The following is a 21,579-nucleotide window of genomic DNA, read 5'->3' as shown; positions in this document are numbered from 1 at the left end:
GAGAAGAGGATAGGCAATAGTGCTTGACACTGATTTGTTTAGAGGCTGCATTTCTCAAGCTGAGGAGATGTTCCACGTATAAATATATCTTCAAAACCTGACCTCACCACTATGTGCTCTTACCAAAAGACAAAGGCATGAAGAAATTGATTCCCCAAGAGACTCTATAGGGAAGTCCCTCTAGGACAGTGGATGCTCTCCTAGGCATTGTAGAGTTGGACCATCCACAGAGAAGCTCCAGGAGTTCCACTGGGTTTTGCAGGCTTTGGAGTCATAAACATGACATGACTGCATACCATTCTGCTTTTAAAATGTATAATACATTTTTCTTGATTTCTACTTCAGGGTAGAATTTAAAAGAAGACATGACAAATTTTTACACTTTCTACCTTAAGTAGAAAATGTTTAGACAAATTTTCATTTATACATAAAGTGTGTTCTTTCCGCTTTGACTTGTTGTATATCTCTGGCCTAGTTTAACTGTGATTTTAGTAAGGTCCTTCTGGTTCTAGATGCCCTTCTGGTGTCAACCTCAGATGGAGTTGGCAGGAAACACTAGTTCAAACCAGCTTACCCCACCAGTTGAAGCTTACATCTAATGGGAAAGTGTACTTATGAATGTCAAGAGAAAGGAGAAGGTCAAGAAAAAAGACAAAGTACCTCGGCAGTCAGTACCTAGAACTCTGCCTCCCAAACATGAAACGCACCAAGCTTCTAAGACAGCCTATTAAAATATGCAGATTCCTATTGAGTAGAAGGGTTGGGCTCAGAAACCCCTTTGTGATAAGGTGATCTTGTGGATACTGGCCAGGCACATTAAAAAGAAAAAAAAAGCCTTGAACACTGAGTAAACCATTTGCCAATGATTAAACCAGTTGCAAATGCAAATGTAAATCAGTTACATTTCCCAGTAAGAGAGACATGGGCAGCTGCACAAGATTTTCAGGGTAGGTCAGTAACTGTGTGGCTCCCATGAGGAGGAAGGTTTGGCAAAATTTTACGTGATAGTAAAAGGTGCAGAATTTCTCTTGAGTATTGGCAGAGTTTTCCATGAACATTCAATGAAAATAAATGACTCAATTTATTATTGCTGCATTTATTTACATTTGAAATTTGTATAGTGGTCTGTAACTCCTTAAAATATTTGTTTAATGTAACTAACATTTTTTTAAGAAAGCAAAAAGCCAAAAGGCTTTTGTTTGTTTGTTTGTTTTTGTTTTTTGAGACAGGGTTTCTCTGTGTAGCTTTGGAGCCTATCCTGGCACTCACTCTGGAGACCAGGCTAGCCTCGATCTCACAGAGATCCGCCTGCCTCTGCCTTCCGAGTGCTGGGATTAAAGGCATGTGCCACCAATACCTGGCTCAAAGGGCTTTATTTTTAAAGATTGATTTTTTTAATGCCAAATCAAAACCATTTCCTGTGTATTGTGCCACTTATATTTCAAGCCATACAAACTTAACTCTTCTATTGTATCCTTTAAATTTCTGACTTATAGAGTCATATTCACTGCCTACTAACATACAAAGACCTAGTCAAGAAAATATGATATAATTGAAAAAATGTATTCAGTGTGAAGCCCGGGATTATATACGACAAATACGGGGGAATTTAGAGGGAGAAATTGGAGGTACATATCAACATATGGTATTGTATTCTAGTGTAAAATTTTTGAGAATAATGAAAAAATTAAATAATTAATAATATATAAAATCATATATATACATATATATATATATATATATCAATAAAGAAATTGTAACAAAACAAAGATAATTCTTCCTCCAAAAAGAGGCCTTTCAAGACATCATAAACATAGAAAAGATAGACATTTCTCCTCATGGATAGAAACAGGGGAAGTTACGAGAATTTGGCCTTGCCTTCTATGGATTTTTCCCATGATATGTGGTGTGAATTTATATAAGTGCTAAAAGTCAAAGAAGTAACTTTGGAAAAAAGAAGTTTAAAGAACTGGTAGATTTACTGCTTTTTGTTTTGTTTTGTCTTTCAAGTGCTTAAACAATCAGGAAGCTAAGCATACAATGGATAAGCACACTTAAAGATTTCAACCTAGATGTCCCCATCTGTGGTGTATGTATCCCAGTAAGTCACCTGGAAAGAAGCAGCATGGCTTTTAATAACTACTGAATTAGTAAAGCACATGTAAGAACACATACACAAGTGGAATGTTTTCGTTGTATTTTATTTAACATGACATGAAACCTTAATGAGATTCTTCAACATTTTCAGACTAGAAATACTAACATTTTAATGATTTTATTAGATATGCTGCCTTATCATTGTTAAAATACTTAAAGGATTGAGTTAATCAGAGTATAAAAGAAATGTGATAGTTATAATTGCAAAAATCTTTGAACATTTTTTAAAACAAAAATATACCATGCTGGAAACGTCTGTGGCTGTTTTATAGTGAATAAACATGAGACTCTGGAGACCTAAATATGCCTCTCTAATCTTTTTCTTAGTGAATCTGTGACTTGCTTGTTTCTCAGGCTGTAGATAATTGGGTTCAGCACAGGAATTATGACCGTGTAAAATAGAGAGTCCATCATACCTTGATCATCTGTTTGTTGAGATGCAGGGAGCACATACATGAAAAGAAGAGGTCCATAGTATAAAGACACAGATAAGAGATGGGCACCACAGGTGGAGAAAGCCTTCTTTATGCCTTGTACAGACTTCCTTTTTAAAATTGTGAACAAAACTAGTGTATATGAAACTAGGACAGTCATAATAGTGAATACCTGTATTGAGCCAGACAAAATAAATACTAATAGAAGATTAAGAGTAGGATCGGTGCAGGAAATATTATACAATGGTATAATATCACAATAAAAGTGATGGATTATATTAGAATTACAGAAGGTTAATCTGAATAAAAACAATACATGAAACAAGGAATGAAGAAAGCCGCCTACAAATACTGAAACTAGTAGTCGGATACATAGTCTATTGGTCATAATAACTGGATAAAGTAATGGTTTGCATATAGCTACATAGCGATCATAGGCCATTGTACCTAAAAGAAAGCATTCTGTGGTTCCACCAAATGCAAAGGCAAAAAATTGTATCATGCATTCAGAAAGTGATATCATGTTCTTCTTAGATAACAACTCAACCAGCATCTTAGGAGTCACTGTGGATGATATCCAAGCATCTACAAAAGCCAAACTCCCAAGGAAAAAGTACATAGGGATATGGAGCTGGGGGTCACTCCAAATGAGAGCAATCAGACCAAGGTTTCCCACAATAGTGACAAGATATACCACCAAGAACAGCAGGAACAAGGGCACTTGCAGTCCTTGATGATACGTGAGTCCTGTGAGAACAAACTCTGTCAGCAATGTTGCATTCTCTTTTTCCATGTGTTGCTCACTGGACATTGCCTGAAAAGAAATAAAATAAATATAATGGAACATTACTAATATTTTAAGGTCAATATGGGGGCAGTATTTGATATGAAATCACATCTTTACCAGAAGTCTTTTAATTTTCCAGATCTTCTGGAGATAGTGTTACAAGTGGTTGTGAGCCAGCATGTGGGCACTAGGAACTGAACCTGGAACCTCTCTGCAAGAGTGACAAGTGCTCCTAACTGCCAAACCATCTGTCCAGCCCCAGTTCCTCTGTTTGCTCTTTTAGCACCAACTTCCATTCAATAAACTCATTTCTTATGTTAAACCTAAGGCACACATCCAAAGGAGAGAAAAGAGAGGCAAGGAAAGCATATTGGTCAAAGAAGAGAGCAAGAGTGAACCAGAAGGCTGAGTGTTGTGGACACTTGGAAATGAATAACAATAAAAATAGCACAGAAATACAGTGCCAAGTCAAAAACAAATGCCTATGGAGAGAGAGAAAGTGAAGAGAAATTACTTAGAGGGGAAATACAGAAATTGTCAGTGGCTTCAACAAGAGCAGTTTCCTTTATTGAATGGAATTAAAGTCATGGAGTAGCAAGTTAGTGGGAAAGGAGTGGCATGAGAATAAAGAACGTGATGATACAGCACCTTCATCAAACACAGAGGAAAGCTGATGTTTGTCTATGTTTCGTCTATGTTTCATGGATCCATCTAACTCCTTCTGTAAAATGCCTTAAGCACATTCTCAAAAGAAAGAGAGGGCAACTGAGAAGAAAGGGATAAGAAAGAGTGGATAATCAGAGAAGAAAAGAGAGAAGAGAGATGAAAACACTGAACTTACATGGAAGAAAATAAGCTAAAAGGTCATACATAATAGCCAAAAGTAGCAGTCATAAATTGATAAGTAAAGGCAAGTCACAGAGACAAGAGGAAGCATAAGACATGCCCAGAGCAAAATAATGGGAAAAGCCCAGATGTCTCGGTAGAACATTTGTCCTAACCCTGGTGTTCATTACAGCTATATTATCATTACCACTTCAAGTTAAGAATTCAAGTTCATTTTATTGTGAAATCTATATATGATTAAGAGGAGGCTTCAACTTTAAATTTGTATTGTTATAAGTATAGTGACAGTGATTGAAGGTTTATTCCACATAAAAGTGATACTTTATCTCATTTTAGTGACTAACAGGAACCAAATAATGAGTGGATACAGGCTGTGTGAAGAATCAATGCCAATAATTGTGCAGATAAAGTAATATCTTATGCTGAATGAGTTTGCTTACTCGATATCCCTAAGCACAGAGTCATTGAAAATCCTCAAATACAATGTATGCAGGCATCTTTCAAATAACAAATGTTGATTATATATGTACATACATTTGGATGCATTATCCTATGAATATCATATGTAATATTATTATATACAGTCTTAATTACATTTATATGTATTTATACAAGTGTTCCATTGTTCATATATTTATACATGTATATATGATTATAATGATAAACATTTATTTGTACATATTTTATATCTATATCATATAGCTAAGACATTCAGTAGAACTATTGTCACATGAGGAGGCATAAAGGAATTACTGTTCAACTTTTAGACCTTCAGTTTTAATCAAAAATGTAATTTCCTTGGATAAGTCTTTATATCAGAATTGCATAATTATTTCTTATACAAGAATAATGTCATCAATCTGAGAACTGAGTTTTGAAGTAGTCATATTTTATCTCAGCACAACTGAAAATGTCCTTATAATTCTGGTGGAATGACAATAAATATTTTTTCAGGGAATAGTTAAATTTATAGCTATGTTCCTTGCTCAGATTTTAGTCACAAAAAATAAAGCATGTAGATTTTTCAATCTTTACTTTTTAAAAATACCCCCTAGCTATTTTTGCATTTTGTACATAAATTTTGAAATTACTGTAAGTTCATAGACTTTAAACCTTGTAAATTTTAAATTGCTTTTTACAAGGATTAATATTAAGAAATATTTTCAATGTTACCAATACCTTCTAAGGAATTGTAGAGATTCTTCAAAAGCAGAAATAACACATGACAGCACTGATGTGAAGACCATGTAGGTCACTGACTCACTTGGATGGCTTCACTTACAAAGTTAAGGGAAATGCTGTTTATATAATTCATCTTTGGACACAGTGTCAACCAATTGCACATGCGAAGTTTTCTACCTGGGGAAGAGGATGTGAAGAACTGGAATTCCCCTTAGAATGCTTTAGGGTTCCCTGTAGTATAAAATGCAGATCATCAACTGGGCATTGCTGATGGAGGTGTGTTCAAAATCAGGTCTTCCCAAAGGATTGATAAACATCAAATCTCAATGAGCAAGTTAGCTTAGTGAATAAAAATTACACTTAATATCATTCTATTTCATCATAGTGACATGCCTGTTGGCTTTATGTCAATTTTGGCTTAGAAATGAAATTGGATTCAGTGAGTACTTTGATGTCACAATGTCTATATTAATCAAAACATAATTTTAAAAAAGCAACTGTCTACATTTCCTACAAGAGAAAATCCAAAAATAGTAGTCCTGATAATGCAAATAACATATTTCATTTGAACATTTCTAAACTCCCTTAGTTTAATAATAAATCTGATACAAAATTTATAGTAAGTAGGCATAAGTTGTGGGGGAAGAATAGAGGAAAAACAAAAATAGATGTAGGATAGAGGCCAATAGCCATGCTTTGTCCATGGATTTGAAGAGTTGAGGATCAGCCAATCACTCACTTCTTAGTGATTCCACCCAACATCCTAAAAAATTTTATTTCAGTACGTTAGCCTTTTAGTAGACATGTATATTCAAAACATAACAATGTGTGAGGGTTCGTGTCTTAATGTGTATGCACACATAATTTTATACAAATACAGATGTTTTTTATAATAGAAGAATTTCATAGCAATAATATCTTTATTTCATTAACTGACCATATGGTCAAAACCTGTATTCTAGTGATAGGTATGTTTCCACATAACGTTTTCAGAAAGCCATTTATTTTAATTTATCCCTCTTTATGCTCCCTCCAATACTCTACCTTCCCTTCTTCTACTCTAATTTAACCACTCCTGTTTCATAATATAAAAAAACTTACAATCTCCTGGATCTATAGAATTTATATTGTGAAAATGGCCATCCTACCAAAAGGAATCTACATATTCAACCCAGTTTCCATCAAAATTCCATGCAGTTCCTCACAGAAATTGAAAAATGTTAAATTTCATAGGGAAATACAAAGTAACCTGGCTATCCCAAACAATCAGAAACAAAAAAGAAAGACAGAAAAAGAAAGAGAGAGAGAGAGAGAGAGAGAGAGAGAGAGAGAGAGAGAGAAAGAAAGGAAAGGAACGGAAAGGAAAGGAAACGGCTGGAGGTATCACCATCCAAGATTTCAAATTATACACAAAGCTACAATAAGAAATCACGGTGTTTCCATGTAAAACAGTCCCTCCATGGGTCAATGGAATAGAATTCGGGACCTCCATATAAATTCACACTCCAAATTCCATATGAAATTTTACAAGGCAACCACAAGTACTCATTGGAGAAATACAGAATCAGCAAATGCAGCTAGTCGAACTTGGTAGTGACATGTAGAAAAATGAAACTAGACACAATAGAATATAACAACAGCAAAATACATGCAATAACAAGGGGGTGTCTAGGAAGAAAGCATAACAGTAGCTGGACTGATGACCTTCCAGTGTTTCTGAAGCTCTAGCTGTGCCCCTCAGGGGACTTCTGAGGACATAGTGATCTTCAAGCATATTGGGATGTGGGTCTCTGGAATTATACAGTAGTAATGTTGGTTTTAAATACTTACAGGTTTCGATCCTTGGAATTGTTTACCTATAATATTTTGTCACAGTCTATCCAAGCTAATGAAACTATCAATTTAGTTGTAGGATATCTATGACTACCAAGAACAAACAATGGTAACATTAGTTTGCATTTGTGTTCAGCAACAATTCTAAGCAAAGGAATATGTTTGAGCTCATTATTTATATTTGTTTGCTTGTTTATGTACTGTGTGTTTGTGTGTGTGTGTGTGTGTGTGTGTGTGTGTGTGTGTGTGTGTGTGTGTGTGTGTGTGTGTCTACCATAGAACATCTGTGGTATCTGGGAAGGACAACCTATGGGAGTCAGTTTTCTCTTTCAACCATGTGACTTCTGGGGTATTTATATTTCAGGTCTCAAGTCTTAAGGCTTGATAAAAAGCTATACCAGAAAAGACGTCTCACCAACCATGGGCTGAGTTTCATTAAAAAAGAGTGACATACTCATTGCATTTTTTGTATTTGTGAAGACCAATTTGCTCTAATTTCACAGGCATTTATGTAAGGTCTCCTATATTTCAGATACTGTGAAAAAACAACAAAAGACACAGAGCAGTAAGAATTTAGATTGCAATCTATAAACCAAATCTATGTGTCACATAAGGTCAAGTTTGGCCCAAGAAGTGTTAAATTATTAAATTCTTCTAATGAGTAACACTTCCTGTCCTGGTTGAGGTCATGTGAAAGCCTTATAATGGTCACAATTTAGTCACACCTAGAAAAAAAACATACTGTTTCAATGTAAACTAAGATGGGGTAATAATGGCAGGGGTGGGGCCAGAAGTCTCTCAATGATACATTTTGGATATAATTTTTCTTTTTTTCCTAGCTGTCATAGGAGACCTGCCCATTTCTGAAAGGAGATGGAGGAAGAGTGGATATGGGGGACTAGATGGGAGGCAGGGGGAGGGAACTGTGGTTGTATGTAAGAATGAAATATTTAATAATTTTTTTTCCATTTGGAGAATGGCAGAAGAGACTTGAGAGAGAAGGTTTCACTGGAAGGACCATATATATATATATATATATATATATATTATATATATATATATATGCTGATATCAGTATATAGATCTATACATGAATGATATATATGAAAATACTATTAGATCTTGTAGTTATGAAAATACTTTAAAATATTAAAGTGGGTTTGATTGTATGAGTTTTGGTTATGAATAATTACCTAGCTGCAGCTTTACTGGAAGAAGAGCGTGTCTGCAGGTTGTAGGATATCAAAACTAGTTTTCCATGAACAGAGGTGAGATTTTAGAGTGAGTGCCTCTGCTGCATCAATACGTATGGCATTTCATGGATGATAGAAGAAGGCAACATGGAACAGTAGATAGAGATCTCAGGAGGTATAAAGTTGTACAATGTGTAAAAGGCCAACAAGAAACTTGTCACACACACACACACACACACACACACACACACACACACACACTTACTTTAAGTTTTAAGTATAATTTTTTATTTAAATTAGAAACAAACTTGTTTTACATGTCAATCTTAGTTCCCTCTCCCCCCTCCTCCTCCTCCCATGCCCCCCATCCCATCCCCTTCCTGCTCCCCAGGGAGGGTGATGCCTTCCATGGAGGATCTTGAAAGTCCCTCATATCATTTGGAGCAAGGCCAAGACATCCATCCCCCCCCCAACCCCGTCTCCATACTGAGAGAGCATCGCTCTATGTGGAGTGGGCTCCCAAAAGTCCATTTATGTACTAGGGATAAATACTGATTCACTAACAGAGGTGCCATAAATTAGCCAGAGCACCAACATCCTCGTTCAGGGGGTCTGGGTTGGTCCTATGCTGTTTTCCCAGCAATCAGTCTGGGGTCCATGAGTTCCCCCTTGTTCAGGTCAGCTGTTTCTGTGGGTTTCTCCAGACTGGTCTTGATCCCTTTGCTCATCACTCCTCCCTCTCTTCAATTAGATTCCAGAGTTCAGCTCAGTGTTTAGCTGTGGGTGTCTGCCTCTGCTTCCATCAGCTACTGGATGAAGGTTCTAGGATGGCATTTAAGGTATTCATCAATCTCATTTTCAGAGAGGGGCTGTTACGGTAAATCTTTCCACCAAAAGCTGCTGAGCCCCACCGCCACGTGTGAGCTTTACGCTAGCCGCCTGCCCGAGTTAGGCCCAAATAAATACACAGAAACTTGTAGGCTGGCTACAGCTTCCCTTACAAGGGGCATTTAAGGTAGCCTCTTGACTATTGCTTAGATTGTTAGTTGGTGTCAACTTGTAGATCTCTGAACATTTCCCTAGTGCCAGATTTCTCTTTAAACCTATAATGGCTCCCTCTATTATGGTATCTCTTTTCTTGCTCTCTCCTATTCTTCCCCTGATTCGATCTTCCTGCTCTCTCATGTCCTCCTCTTCCCTCCACCTCTCCTTCTCTTTCTCCTAACTCCCTCTCCCCTCCCCCATGCTCAGAAGATCTTGTCCCTTTCCCCTTTTCTGGAGGACCATGCACGTCTCTCTTAGGGTCCTCATTGTCTCCTAGCATCTCTGGTGCACACACTCAGTTATGTGTGTTCCCATTTTCATTTCTTCCCCAAATCCTCTTTGTTCAATAGTACCATAGTGTGTTACTATTATTTAATCTTTGATAATATGCACTTCAAGCTTCCCTTTTTCAAATAGATATTCCAATAATTGTGGGTTACTGGAGGCTTTAACTAGATAATTTCTTTGGCAATTTAAGAAAAGCAGCTCTCGAGAGAAAAATGACATGAGCCATGGTTCATGCACAGGAATTTTTTTCGGTCACTTATGTAGACCATTATATCATCTGCAAATAGTGAGAGTTTGACTTCTTCCTTTCTGATTTGTATTCCCTTGATCTCCTTTGTTGTTTTATTGCTCTAGCTAGAACTTCAAGGGCAATATTGAATAGGTATGGAGAGAGTGGACAGCCTTGTCTTGTACCTGATTTTAGAGGAATTGCATTGAGTTTCTCCCCATTTAATTTGATGTTGGCTGTTGGCTGTTTGCTTGTTGTATATTGCTTTTATTATGTTGATGTATGTTCCTGTTATCCCTGATTTCTCCAGCACCTTTATCATGAAGGGATGTTGGATTTTTCAAAGGCTTTTTTGGCATCTAGTGACATGATCATGTGATTTTTTTCCTCAGTCTGTTTATATGGTGGATTACATTGATGGATTTTCATATGTTGAACCATCCTTGCATCCCTGGGATGAAGCCTCCTTGATCAGGATGGATGATTTCTCTGATGTGTTTTTGGATTTGATTCGTCAATATTTTATTGAGAATTTTTGCATTAATGTTCATGAGGGTATTGGTCTGTAGTTCTCTTTCTTAGTTGTGTCTTTGTGTGGCTTGGGTATCAAGGTTATGGCGGCCTCATAAAAAGAGTTTGGTAATGACTCTTCTGCTTCTATTGTGTGGAATACTTTGAGGAGAATTGGTATTAGCTGTAACTTTGAATTTCTGGTAGAATTCTGCCTTGAAGCCTCTGGCCCTGGGCTTTTTTTGGTTGGGAGACTTCTAATGACTGCTTCAATTTCATTAGAGGTTATAGGATTATTTAAGCTGCTTATCTGTTCTTGATTTAATTTTGGAAAGTGAATTCTGTCCAGAAAATTGTCCATTTCCTTTAGATTTTCAAAATTTGAGGAATATAGGTTTTCAAAGTATGACCTGATGATTCTCTGGATTTCCTCTGTGTCTGTTGTTATGACCCCCCTTTTCATTCCTGATTTTATTAATTTGCATGTTCACTTTTTGTTGTTTGGAAGTTTGGATAAAGGTTTGTCTATCTTGTTGATTTTCTCTAAGAACCAACGTTTTGTTATATTGATTCTTTGTATTGTTCTCCTAGTTTCCATTTTATTGATTTCAGCCCTCAATTTGATTATTTCCTGGCTTCTACTCCTCCAGGGTATATTGGCTTCTTTGTTTTCTAAAGCTTTCAGTTGTGCTGTTAATTCTCTAGTGTGATTATTCTGTTTCTTCATGTGGGCATTTAGCACTATGAACTTTCCTCTTAGCATTGCTTTCAGAGTATCCCATAGGTTTGGATATGTTGTGTCCGCATTCACATTGAATTCTAGGAAATCTTTAATTTCTTTTTTTACTTCTTCCTGGACCCATGAATTGTGCAATTTGAATTACTTAATTTCCATGAGTTTGTAGGTTTTCTGAGTTCTTGTTGTTGTTGAATTCTAATTTTAAAGCATTTTGGTCTGATAAGACACAGGGGGTTATTTCAATTTTTTTGTACTTGTTGAGGTTTGCTATGTTGCCAAGTATGTGGTCGATTTTAGAGAAGGTTCCATGTGGCGCTGAGAAGAAAGTAAATTGTTTTGTATTTGGGTGGAATGTTCTATAGATATCTGTTAAGTCCCATTGCGCCATAACTTCTATTAGTTCTTTTGTTTCTTTGTTAAGTTTCTGTCTGGTGTTCCTGTCCAGTGGTGAGAGTGGGGTGTTGAAATCTCCCACTATAAGTGTGTTTGGTTTTATGTGTGATTTGAGTTTTAGTAAAGTTTCTTTTTCAAACGTGGATGCCTTTGTATTTGGAGCATAAATGTTCAGAATTAAGACTTCATCCTGATGGATTTCTCCTGTGATGAGTAGGAAATGACCTTCTTCATCTCTTTTGACTGATTTTAGTTTAAAGTTCAATTTGTTGGATATTACGATTGCTACCCCCGCTTGTTTCTTGGGTCCATTTGATTGGAAGATCTTTCCCCAACCTTTAGTTCTTAGGTACCGTCTGTCTTTGAGGTTGAGGTGAGTTTCTTGTATGCAGCAGAAGGAAGGATTCTATCTTATCAATTCTGCTAATCTGTGTCTTTTGATAGGGGAGTTAAGACCATTAATGTTAATGGATATTAATGACCATTGATTATTGTTCATTCTTGTTTGTTTTTGATTTGGTGATGGTGGCAAGATTATGTGTGGGATTCTATCCCTTTTTTCTTTTGACTGTTGGTAAGTTGGGATTATCTATTGCCTATGTTTTCTGGTTGTAGTTAACTTCCCTGAGTTGCAGTTTACCTTCCCATACTTTCTGTAGTGCTGGATTGGTGGATATGTATTGTTTGAATCTGGTTTTGTCATGGAATATCTTGTTTTCTCCATCTATAATGATTGAAAGCTTTGCTGGGTATAGTAATCTGGGCTGGCATTCATGGTCTCTTAGTGTAGGTAGAATATCGATCCAGGACCTTCTGGCTTTCAGAGTTTCCAAGGAAAAGTCAGGTGTGATTCTGATAGGTTTGCCTTTATAGGTTACTTGACCTTTTTCCTTTGCTGCTCTTAATATTTTCTCTTTGTTGTGTATGCTTGGTGTTTTGATTATTATGTCTCGATGTGACTTTTTTTTTTTGGTTCAGTCTATTTGGTGTTCTGTAGGCTTCTTGTATTTTCGTTGGTATGTCTTTCTTTAGGTTGGGAAAGTTTTCTTCTATGATTTTGCTGAGTATGTTTTCTGTGCCTTTGAGTTTGATTTCTTCACCTTCTTATATACCTATTATTCTTAGGTTTGGTCTTTTCACAGTATCCCATATTTCCTGCATATTTTGTGTTAGGGATTTGTTGGATTTGAGATTTGCTTTGGTTGATTAGTCTATTTCCGCTAGTGTGTCTTTAACTCCTGAGATTCTCTCTTCCATCTCTTGTATTCTGTTGGTTATGCTTACATCTGTAGTTCCTGATCATTTACCCAGCTTTTCTATTTCCAGCATTGCCTCAGATTGTGCTTTCTTTATTGTCTCTATTTCAGTTTTTAGGTCTTGAATTGTTTCTTGTATTTTTTGGTTTGTTTTGTCTTCAATTTCTTTAAGGGATTTTCTCATGACCTCTTTGAGGTCCTCTATCATTTTCCTGAACATATTTTTAAGGTCATTCTCTTCTGGTTCATCTTCATCGTGATGTTGAGGTCTTACTGGTGTATGGTTCCTAGTCTCCAGTGGTGTCATATTGGGTTTTCTGTTGTTGGATGTGCTTTTACCTTGTCCTCTTCTCATCCTTTCTTCTGGTGGGTGTAGCAAGTGTTTCTTGTTCTCCTGGTGGGTGTGAGACCACGGTTCCATTCTGGTAGATGCAAACAGATCCAATATTCTGATGTCGGTCTTCTTCTCATGGAGGGAGGTGTCACTGGTACCCAGGTGTTGGCAATGTCCGGGCGTGCTGGGTCTGCCCAGCCGACAGTTGAAAGCAGAGCTGTCACCTGGCCTCGGGGTGTGGGATCCTGCTGCCAAACTCCCTATGGTCACTTGTGTCAGATGACTCTGAGCAGCGATGATGAACTGGAACCGAAAACAGTTCCTGGCCTACCTTGGCCTGCAGATGGAGGCCAGGCTGCCTCTGGGTGTTCGGTATTCGGAACACACTGTTGCCGAACTGGGTCCAGCTCGCAGGTCGCTTGCGTCAGATGACAAATTTTTATTTTCAATGGAGGCATTTTATCATTAATAGAAGTTTGCATGCCATTGCGAACATACTGTATTATGTATCATAATTGTGCATGACTTTATTTATGAGCTAAATGAATGAAAAAAAAGAAGTTTGCCAAAATATGCATTTCTTATTTTGTCCATTCACATTTGATTCTTCATCACTATTCAAACTACCATCTAGAGCAGTATTATTTTTCACAATAGGCAAAGAACTATCTATTAGTCCTGTGACAGATTGTCTTCCACTGCTACTGGGAACTACTGTACCTTTCTCGATGTGGGGTCCTTCTTGAGGACCCCTCAGGGTTTCCCAGCCTTAACAGGTTTCCTTGCATGTCCCTGGTCAATCTACATTCATTGGTCCAGTGTCTGCCCTTACCACATCTTCTACACAATCCAGAAGGCAGTGGGAAATTACCAAAACAGAGCCAGGTAAAAATACAAGGGAATTTAATAAGGAAAAACTTTACTTATAGAGTGACCTAGCCAGCCGGCAGGGCAGCATTAACTACAGCGAGTGAAGATGAAAATGAAAGCAAGTCATCACATGAGGATCCCTTACTCTTAAACTTTCCTTATGTCACCCTGACCATGCCCTCATAGGAGTGGTCAGGCACACCTGCAGCCACCCCTTAAACAGGCATGGCTATCACATCCCCTACACTAACAGTTTTATTTTTACCTAAATTGAAAACAGTTGACACTCTTTCCTTCCTATTCTTCCTATTCCTCTCTTTGCTGCACATTTCTCTCAACTTGTCCAAAAAAAAATATTTCGATTAATGTAATGAAATCAATTTACATTTTTTTTGGTTTTGAGACAAGGTTTCTCTGTGGCTTTGGAGGCTGTCCTAGAACTAGTTCTTGTAGACCAGGCTGGTCTCAAACTCACAGACATCTGCCTGCCTCTGCCTCCTGAGTGCTGGGATTAAAGGTGTGCACCACCAATGCTCAGCTCAATCTAATTTTTAAAAGCTTTTGAACTACATAATGTCTCATGACTGAGGCCATTGGACAATGTAAAGCAGCACTGGAAAAGGCCTCAGAAGGTGCCCAAGACTACAGAAGTAGTAGCCTCTGTTCACTCAAGCAAGCACCCTGAGCTCAGAGCATCACCTTACAGCTGTTCCCAAAGTCCTAAGTACCTCATTGCACTTTCTTTTCTGATTTCTCTTGATATTTTTAGGTTGAGTTTCTCTAAGAAGCCAAAGTAACCATTTCTCTATGAAGTAAAATAGACTTGTTGATGTCTACCCATATTACTATAGATATGTTCAGTGAGATAAAAAGCTGCTTCCTCCACACAGGTGCATGTGGTATTTCTCCAAATTACATAGCAGTGTTGGTATGAAAGAAACAATTTTCAAGCATGCTTTGTAGGAATGGTATTATTTTTAATAGTTAATACACTTACATAGCCACACTGAAAAAATAAGCTTGGACATTTGGTTCATTCTGATGTAATTATTATCATCTGTAATAACATTTGTTAGAAAGTACTCTTATAACATTATATATATATATATATATATATATATATATATATATATATATTATATTAAGGAGATTTTAGGCACTTATATTATACATTAATTAATTACAGTTTTAGGTGAATTACAATAGTAAAAGTCTTTGGACAGTGAACACACAGCCACATTGAACCTTGACTGCTTTGTGATTATTTACCCAAACTGAACAGTTGTTAGAAATCTAAACATTTCTCTGTAATAATTTTGCCAATGAATCTATGACTTGCTTATTTCTGAAACTGTAAATAATTGGGTTCAGCACAGGAATTATGACAGTGTAAAACAGAGAATCTATCATATCCTTATCATCTACTTGTGGAGATGCTGGGTGCACATACATGAAGAGTAGAGGGCCATAGTATAAAGACACAGACAAAAGGTGGGCTCCACATGTGGAAAAGGCTTTCTTTATGCCTTTATCAGATTTCTTTTTTAAGATTGTAAATAAAATAGTAGCATAAGAGACAAGGATAGTTGAAATAGTGAAAACTTGGATTGAACCAGAGAAAATAAAAACAATTAGATAATTAAGAGAAGTGTCAGTACAGGAAATCTTCAACAATGATATAATGTCACAATAAAAGTGATGTATCATGTTGGAATTACAGAAGGTTAATCTCAATAAAAAACCTTCATGAATTAAGGCATGAATAATTCCACCTACAAAAGACAAGGCTATCAGACATACACACAGATCATTAGTCATAACTACTGGGTAAAGTAATGGTTTGCATATGGCAACATAGCGATCATAGGCCATGGCTGCCAAGAGGAAACATTCTGTGGTTGCACTGATATTAAATGAAAAAAATTGTAGCATACATTCAGATAGAGAAATCAGCTTGCTCTTATCAAAGACATTAAGAAGCATCTTTGGAATCACTATGGAAGATATAGATGCATCTACAAAAGCTAAACTTCCAAGGAACAAGTACATGGGAATGTGAAGATGAGGGTCAGTCCAGATGAGCGTGATTAAACCAACATTTCCCACAATGGTGATGAGATAAATCACCAAGAAAACCAGGAACAGAGGGATTTTCCACAGTGGCTGATGAATGAGTCCTGTGAGAACAAACTCTGTCAACAGTGTTGCATTCTCTTTTTCCATGTCTTCCCTGGATGGCTCTGAAATGAAAGGCAGTGAATGTGAAAGAGTATTTCCTAGAATTTATAAACTGAAAATTGGAGATGTGGACTTGACATGAATGCAAACCTTTATAAGAAGGTCCTTTAAATTGTATTTACCATTATATAATGAACAAATTATTTAGATTAATGTAACAAAATCAATTTAATTTTTAAAAGCATGAGTTACATACTATACTAAGGAGTTTTAATGACTTTAAAATTGTGTGTGTGTGTGTGTGTGTGTGTGTGTGTGTGTGTGTGTGTGTGTGTGTGTGTGCATAGGTACTCACAGGTCAGAAGTAAATGTAGTATCTATTGGAGCTTGAGTTACAGGCATTCATAAGCTTGTAAACTGCACAAGATGAGTTGAGCTCCAGTCTCTACAACACAGTCCTTGTCATTCTGTGCCTAGCCTCTTTCACACACAAGGTAGTATAGTTCAATTTTTAATATATAATATAGATTTGTCTATAAAGAATGTAGGTGTCAGTGAGGAGACCTCTATAATCTATGGGGCCTTTTGTAGTGGATCAGTACTTATCCCTAGCATAGGAATAGACTTTGGGAGCCCATTCCACATAGAGGGATACTCCCTGAGCCTACAAACACAGGGGAGGGCCTAGGCCCTATCCCAAAGGACATGACAGACTCTGAAGACCCCCCTATGGAAGGCCTCACCCTCCCTGGAGAGCAGAAAGGGTATGGGACAGGTAGGGTGTTATTTGGAGGGGGTGCAGGGGAGGAGTGGAGGCAGAGGGAACTGGGATTGAAATGTAAAATAATCTTGTTTCTAATTTAAATAAAAAATGGAGAAAAAGGAAAAAAAGAAATTTATAAGGATGTCCTATGTCCCTCTATTCCATTTCTACTATGCATCATTAAAAGTTTCAGAATTGTTGAAAAAAAGAGAGAAAATGACTTTTGCATTCTGACAGCAGAAAGGGATCTAAATGTAAGTTCACATACCTACATTTGGTTTAGAATAGGAAGAGGGAGAGACACCCAGATACAAACAGTAGTTTTAGTAGTGAAGGCAACACCACCTGGACTCAATTTGACACACAGTGCACTAAGTCCAGTGTCATTCCCAGCCCCAGTGAGCTGTATTCTGGCTTCTGATTCTAGCTATCTACTGACTAGTGACTACCTGCTGTTACTGATTTTTTTCTTGATGAATATTCAAATCCCCCTACATTGCCATTAGTGCCAAATTTCCACCTAATAACACAATTTTTTCTTGTCACCAAAAGCACAGTTAGCTCCAGTGAGGATCAAAAAAGACATGAATTGCTGGAAAACGGTGGCACATTTTTGTAACCCCTAACATGAAGAATCTGAGGAAGGGGATTTATTCTTTGGCCACAGAACAAGAATCTGCCTCAAGATAAATACAGAACAACAACAAAAATAAAGTTCAAGTAGTTAGCTGACAGTCATTAATAATAAAAAATCAAGCAAAATGTCAACAGTTGAATTTAAAATCCTGGTAGTATAAGTGAAGGAAATCTTTCAGTGCTGATTTAAGAAAATTTTAGGAGCTTTGCTCAGAACAGTTTTACTTATGTGACAGAGGAGGTGTCAAAGAAAAGGAAACAGAAGTCAGCAGGATCTTCAAGGCAAAGGAGGACACATTGGGGGAGCTGAAGAATGTGGACTGTCACCATGTGTCTAGTGCTCCTAACCTAACAGAAATTTTACCTATAGGATGTTTATGCATGTTTGAAATAAAAGGACTAATATGTCAAGGAGATAAGAGGGAAGTATTGAGAGGGCAAAAAGGACGGGAAAGGGATATTTGGGTAGGTAAAGCAGAAGAAAGGGGACGAAGAGAAATAGCAGAGGAGTGACATGTCACAAAACAGGGAGAGGAAGACTGGCAGAGGAAGAGGAGGCAAGTGTCAGGGGCTCAGGATAATGCACGGATTCTCACCTCAGTTCTTCCCTAGCCCATCCTGAGCATTTTTCATTTCCTTCCTAAGTCCAAATATAATTTCCTAGGGAATTGTGTTTTCATAAAACATCAGCTTTACAAGTTTCACTCTTTAAATGTGTCTTCTCTGTCTGCCATTTCTTTGCATATTTCCTTTTTTTACTTTTGTTACATCATCAATTCAAATTAAATTTCTCTAATAATATTTCCGATTTTATTTTTATTTTTTCCTAGCAAGGTAATATTTAATGTTTTACCCCTTGCAACCCCATATAAAAGAATTAGAAATTCTCAAATGAATTTGCATTTAAATTGTAACTATGGAAAGTAGAAAAAGTGTCATGCAATGAAGTTCTTTGCATATTTCCTGCCTATTTACACAGATATATGTGCATAAAATTTCATGAGATGTGATATATATCTGTATATGTATACACACTTTTCTGTATATGTATATACTCTTCAAGTAAATTATTAGATGAAGATGAGAGTATAGAGTAGTTAGGGCATGTTCTCAAATTGTCACTTTTTTAAAAACCTGAATCATCTTAGTTTGCTATGTTAGAGCAACTTAAAATTTTCCTCATTATAACTAAATGTTATAGTTCATTAAATAGGAAACACAATATCTCCAGCCATAAGACTTCAGGTTAAACTATTTTGCTTATTAATATTTAATCAGAATAACACATACAAACTTTTATTTCTCTTTTCTTTTGTAATGATCTAGAATCTGAAAAGGTAAATATAACATTATTATACAATTAACAGCATTTTTATTTCTTCATGGAGGGATGACTATTACAGAAGACATTTCTCTCTTACCTATATCCTGGAAGAAGCTTCCGAAATCTTTACCAATAGCTGGGCTTTCTAAAGTGGAGATGAACACAGTCCTACAGGAAGGCAGAGACATAGGGAGCAATTCTTGCCACAGTGGCTCCCAGTGGAGTGTTCATTATGTAAACACAGAAAACGTTTATATAATTTTGATTTCAATGTGTGAGTCAATCAGGTGTAATCCTTTCTGTGATTATCAAAAGAAGGAGAAACAAAGGGCCGAAATTCCCATCAGGAACTCAAGCATTCCCCAAGGAGAAAGTGCAGCTGCTGTGCCGGGCGTGTGGACTGGACGTGTGAGGAGTCCAAACAATTTGAGCGGGGCATTGCAGACATTTACACTATCAATATCTACTCACAGTGTCCAAATATAGCTTTGGACATAGAAACTGCACCACATGCCACCATTTCTTATTCCAGTTGACATTTCAGACAGGTTAGGCAAACTTTTATTTAAATTAATTTATAAGATTTGCATATGATGTTTCATCACGGTGTTCTCATAAGAATATTATTTTACTTTGTTCACACTCATTACCTTGCCCATTGTCCTCAGAATTCCTCCAGCGGGTATTCTTTCTTCTCTGGTTCCTCTCCACGTTAGTCTTCCTATGACATGGGTTCCATCTCCCTTTTTATTTCTCACCTTGCTTTAGATCTCCTCCTTCTTTCTAATAATCCCTATTTTTTCATGACCTACAAACACACATATATAAACATGCTCACATATATGTATACAGATAAATTTAAATTTAAGTTCTGTATATGAGAGGTAAATGCAGCATTCTCTTTCTGATTTGGCTTATTTCACTTGACATAATCATTTCTAGTTCAATACATTTTCATTTGAATATCACTATTTATTTTTCTTTGTAACTAAAAATGTTTCATTGTGTGTAAGTGTCACATATGTGCTTGTTGATGGACTCCTAAGTTTGATTAATTTTCTGGCTATTGTGAAAATTACAGCAACAAACTAAGAGGCAAAGGTTGCTCTCTGGCACAGGGATCCAGATTCCTTAGTGTATATTCCCAACCATTGTCTACCCAAGTCACACACTATTTCTGAGTTGTTTGAGGAACTCCCATTTATATTTCCATAGTGACTTCATAAGTTTGCACTGCCACCAGCAGGGATTAAGCCTTCCTTTTTCTGCATGTCTTCTTCAAGAGCTTTGGTGGTCATTTGGTCTCTGATGACAGTCATTATAGCTACAGTGACTCCGTCTCAACTTTAGTGTTAGTTAAGAATGCTAGTATTCATTGCCTGTTAGTATTTCTTCCTTGAAAAACTGTTTAGATCATGTGTTGAGTGGATGATTTGGTTTTATGGTAAATAATTTTGGAGAAACTTTGTGGATATGTACCTTGCTCTGAAAACTTTTCTTACATGGTTTTATTTGAAGTAAGCAAAACATGACTTGAGGGGGAGCCTACATCTCTAAATTACTTCAAACTCATGCCAAGTATTTCTGTTTTCATAAAAAACTACAGATTAAACTACAGACATGTCAAGATCCCTTAATCTATGATGAAGTCTTATCAAGAATCCTGGGAGTAAAGAAAAAGGAGAAAGAAAAATAAACACAGGTGAACTCCATTCATCACAGGGAGGTGATGGTGGAGCAGGAGGTTGGACTAGGCTATATAGTGAGAACATGTCTCAAAAAACTTGCAAGGTTTACAAATTGGCAATAACAATGTACAAAAGCAATGTGGCAATGAGGCAAATGTTTATTTTAATTAACATAAAACATAAATAGTAGATATTAATCTGAAAAGATAATATAAAATTGAGTTTCAATATGTGTCATGTTAAGTTAAAGATACTGCCTAAAGATATTTATCATTTCTTTATGTTAAAAGTTGAAATTCCCAGCCAGGCAATGGTGACCCATGCCTTTAAACTCAGCACCCAAAAGGCAGAGGAAGGTGGACCATTGTGAGTCTGAGTTTAGCCTAGTCTACAGAACTAGTTCTAGGATAGCCAAAGCTACACAAAGAAACCCTGTCTCAAAAACAAAAGAATTCAGATTCTCTTCCATATGCTGAAACTTAGAGTATATTATTGTTTTCTTTATCCATTCATTCTGCAATAACACAATAGAGCTCTTGAACCTATCTGATTGCAACTCATTGCCTGTTGATCTAATTTTACCCAACTATACCAAACTCCTACCATCCTCTGGTGACCCTTATTCTATTCTCACATCTGTGACATCATCTTCTTTGAATTCCACATGTGAAATCAACAGTCCTTGTCATCCTGTGCCTATCCTCTTTCTCACAGCAGGTAGTAGAGTTCCATTTTTAATACATAATATGTTTGTCTATAAAGAATTGCACATAAAATTTTTATCTCTAGTTGAGGTGATCAGGAATAAACTGGTAAGAATCATGGACTTGTTGACTGTGAACTGCACCTTACAGAAGCTTCTCAGTTTCAGGAGGTCCGATTTATTAATTGTCGA

At 36.7% G+C, this 21,579-nt stretch overlaps 2 protein-coding genes across 2 annotated transcripts; both read right to left on the bottom strand.

Moving 5' to 3' along the window:
- Positions 1-2,454: 2,454 nt before the first annotated feature.
- LOC100767352 (olfactory receptor 186) lies at positions 2,455-3,438 on the bottom strand. Its single transcript, XM_027413344.1, has one exon. It carries the CDS (start codon positions 3,436-3,438, stop codon positions 2,455-2,457), a length of 984 nt encoding a protein of 327 aa, XP_027269145.1.
- An 11,950-nt stretch (positions 3,439-15,388) lies between these two features.
- LOC100767071 (olfactory receptor 187) lies at positions 15,389-16,318 on the bottom strand. The gene has a single exon (XM_027413343.1). It carries the CDS (start codon positions 16,316-16,318, stop codon positions 15,389-15,391), a length of 930 nt encoding a protein of 309 aa, XP_027269144.1.
- Between the last annotated feature and the right edge of the window lie 5,261 nt (positions 16,319-21,579).

Source organism: Cricetulus griseus, chromosome 4 (genome assembly GCF_003668045.3).
Source record: "Cricetulus griseus strain 17A/GY chromosome 4, alternate assembly CriGri-PICRH-1.0, whole genome shotgun sequence".
In the NCBI taxonomy this organism is placed as follows: Eukaryota; Metazoa; Chordata; class Mammalia; order Rodentia; family Cricetidae; genus Cricetulus; species Cricetulus griseus.
Note: the sequence above shows the minus strand (reverse complement) of the source record. Positions and strands in the feature narration are given on the sequence as shown.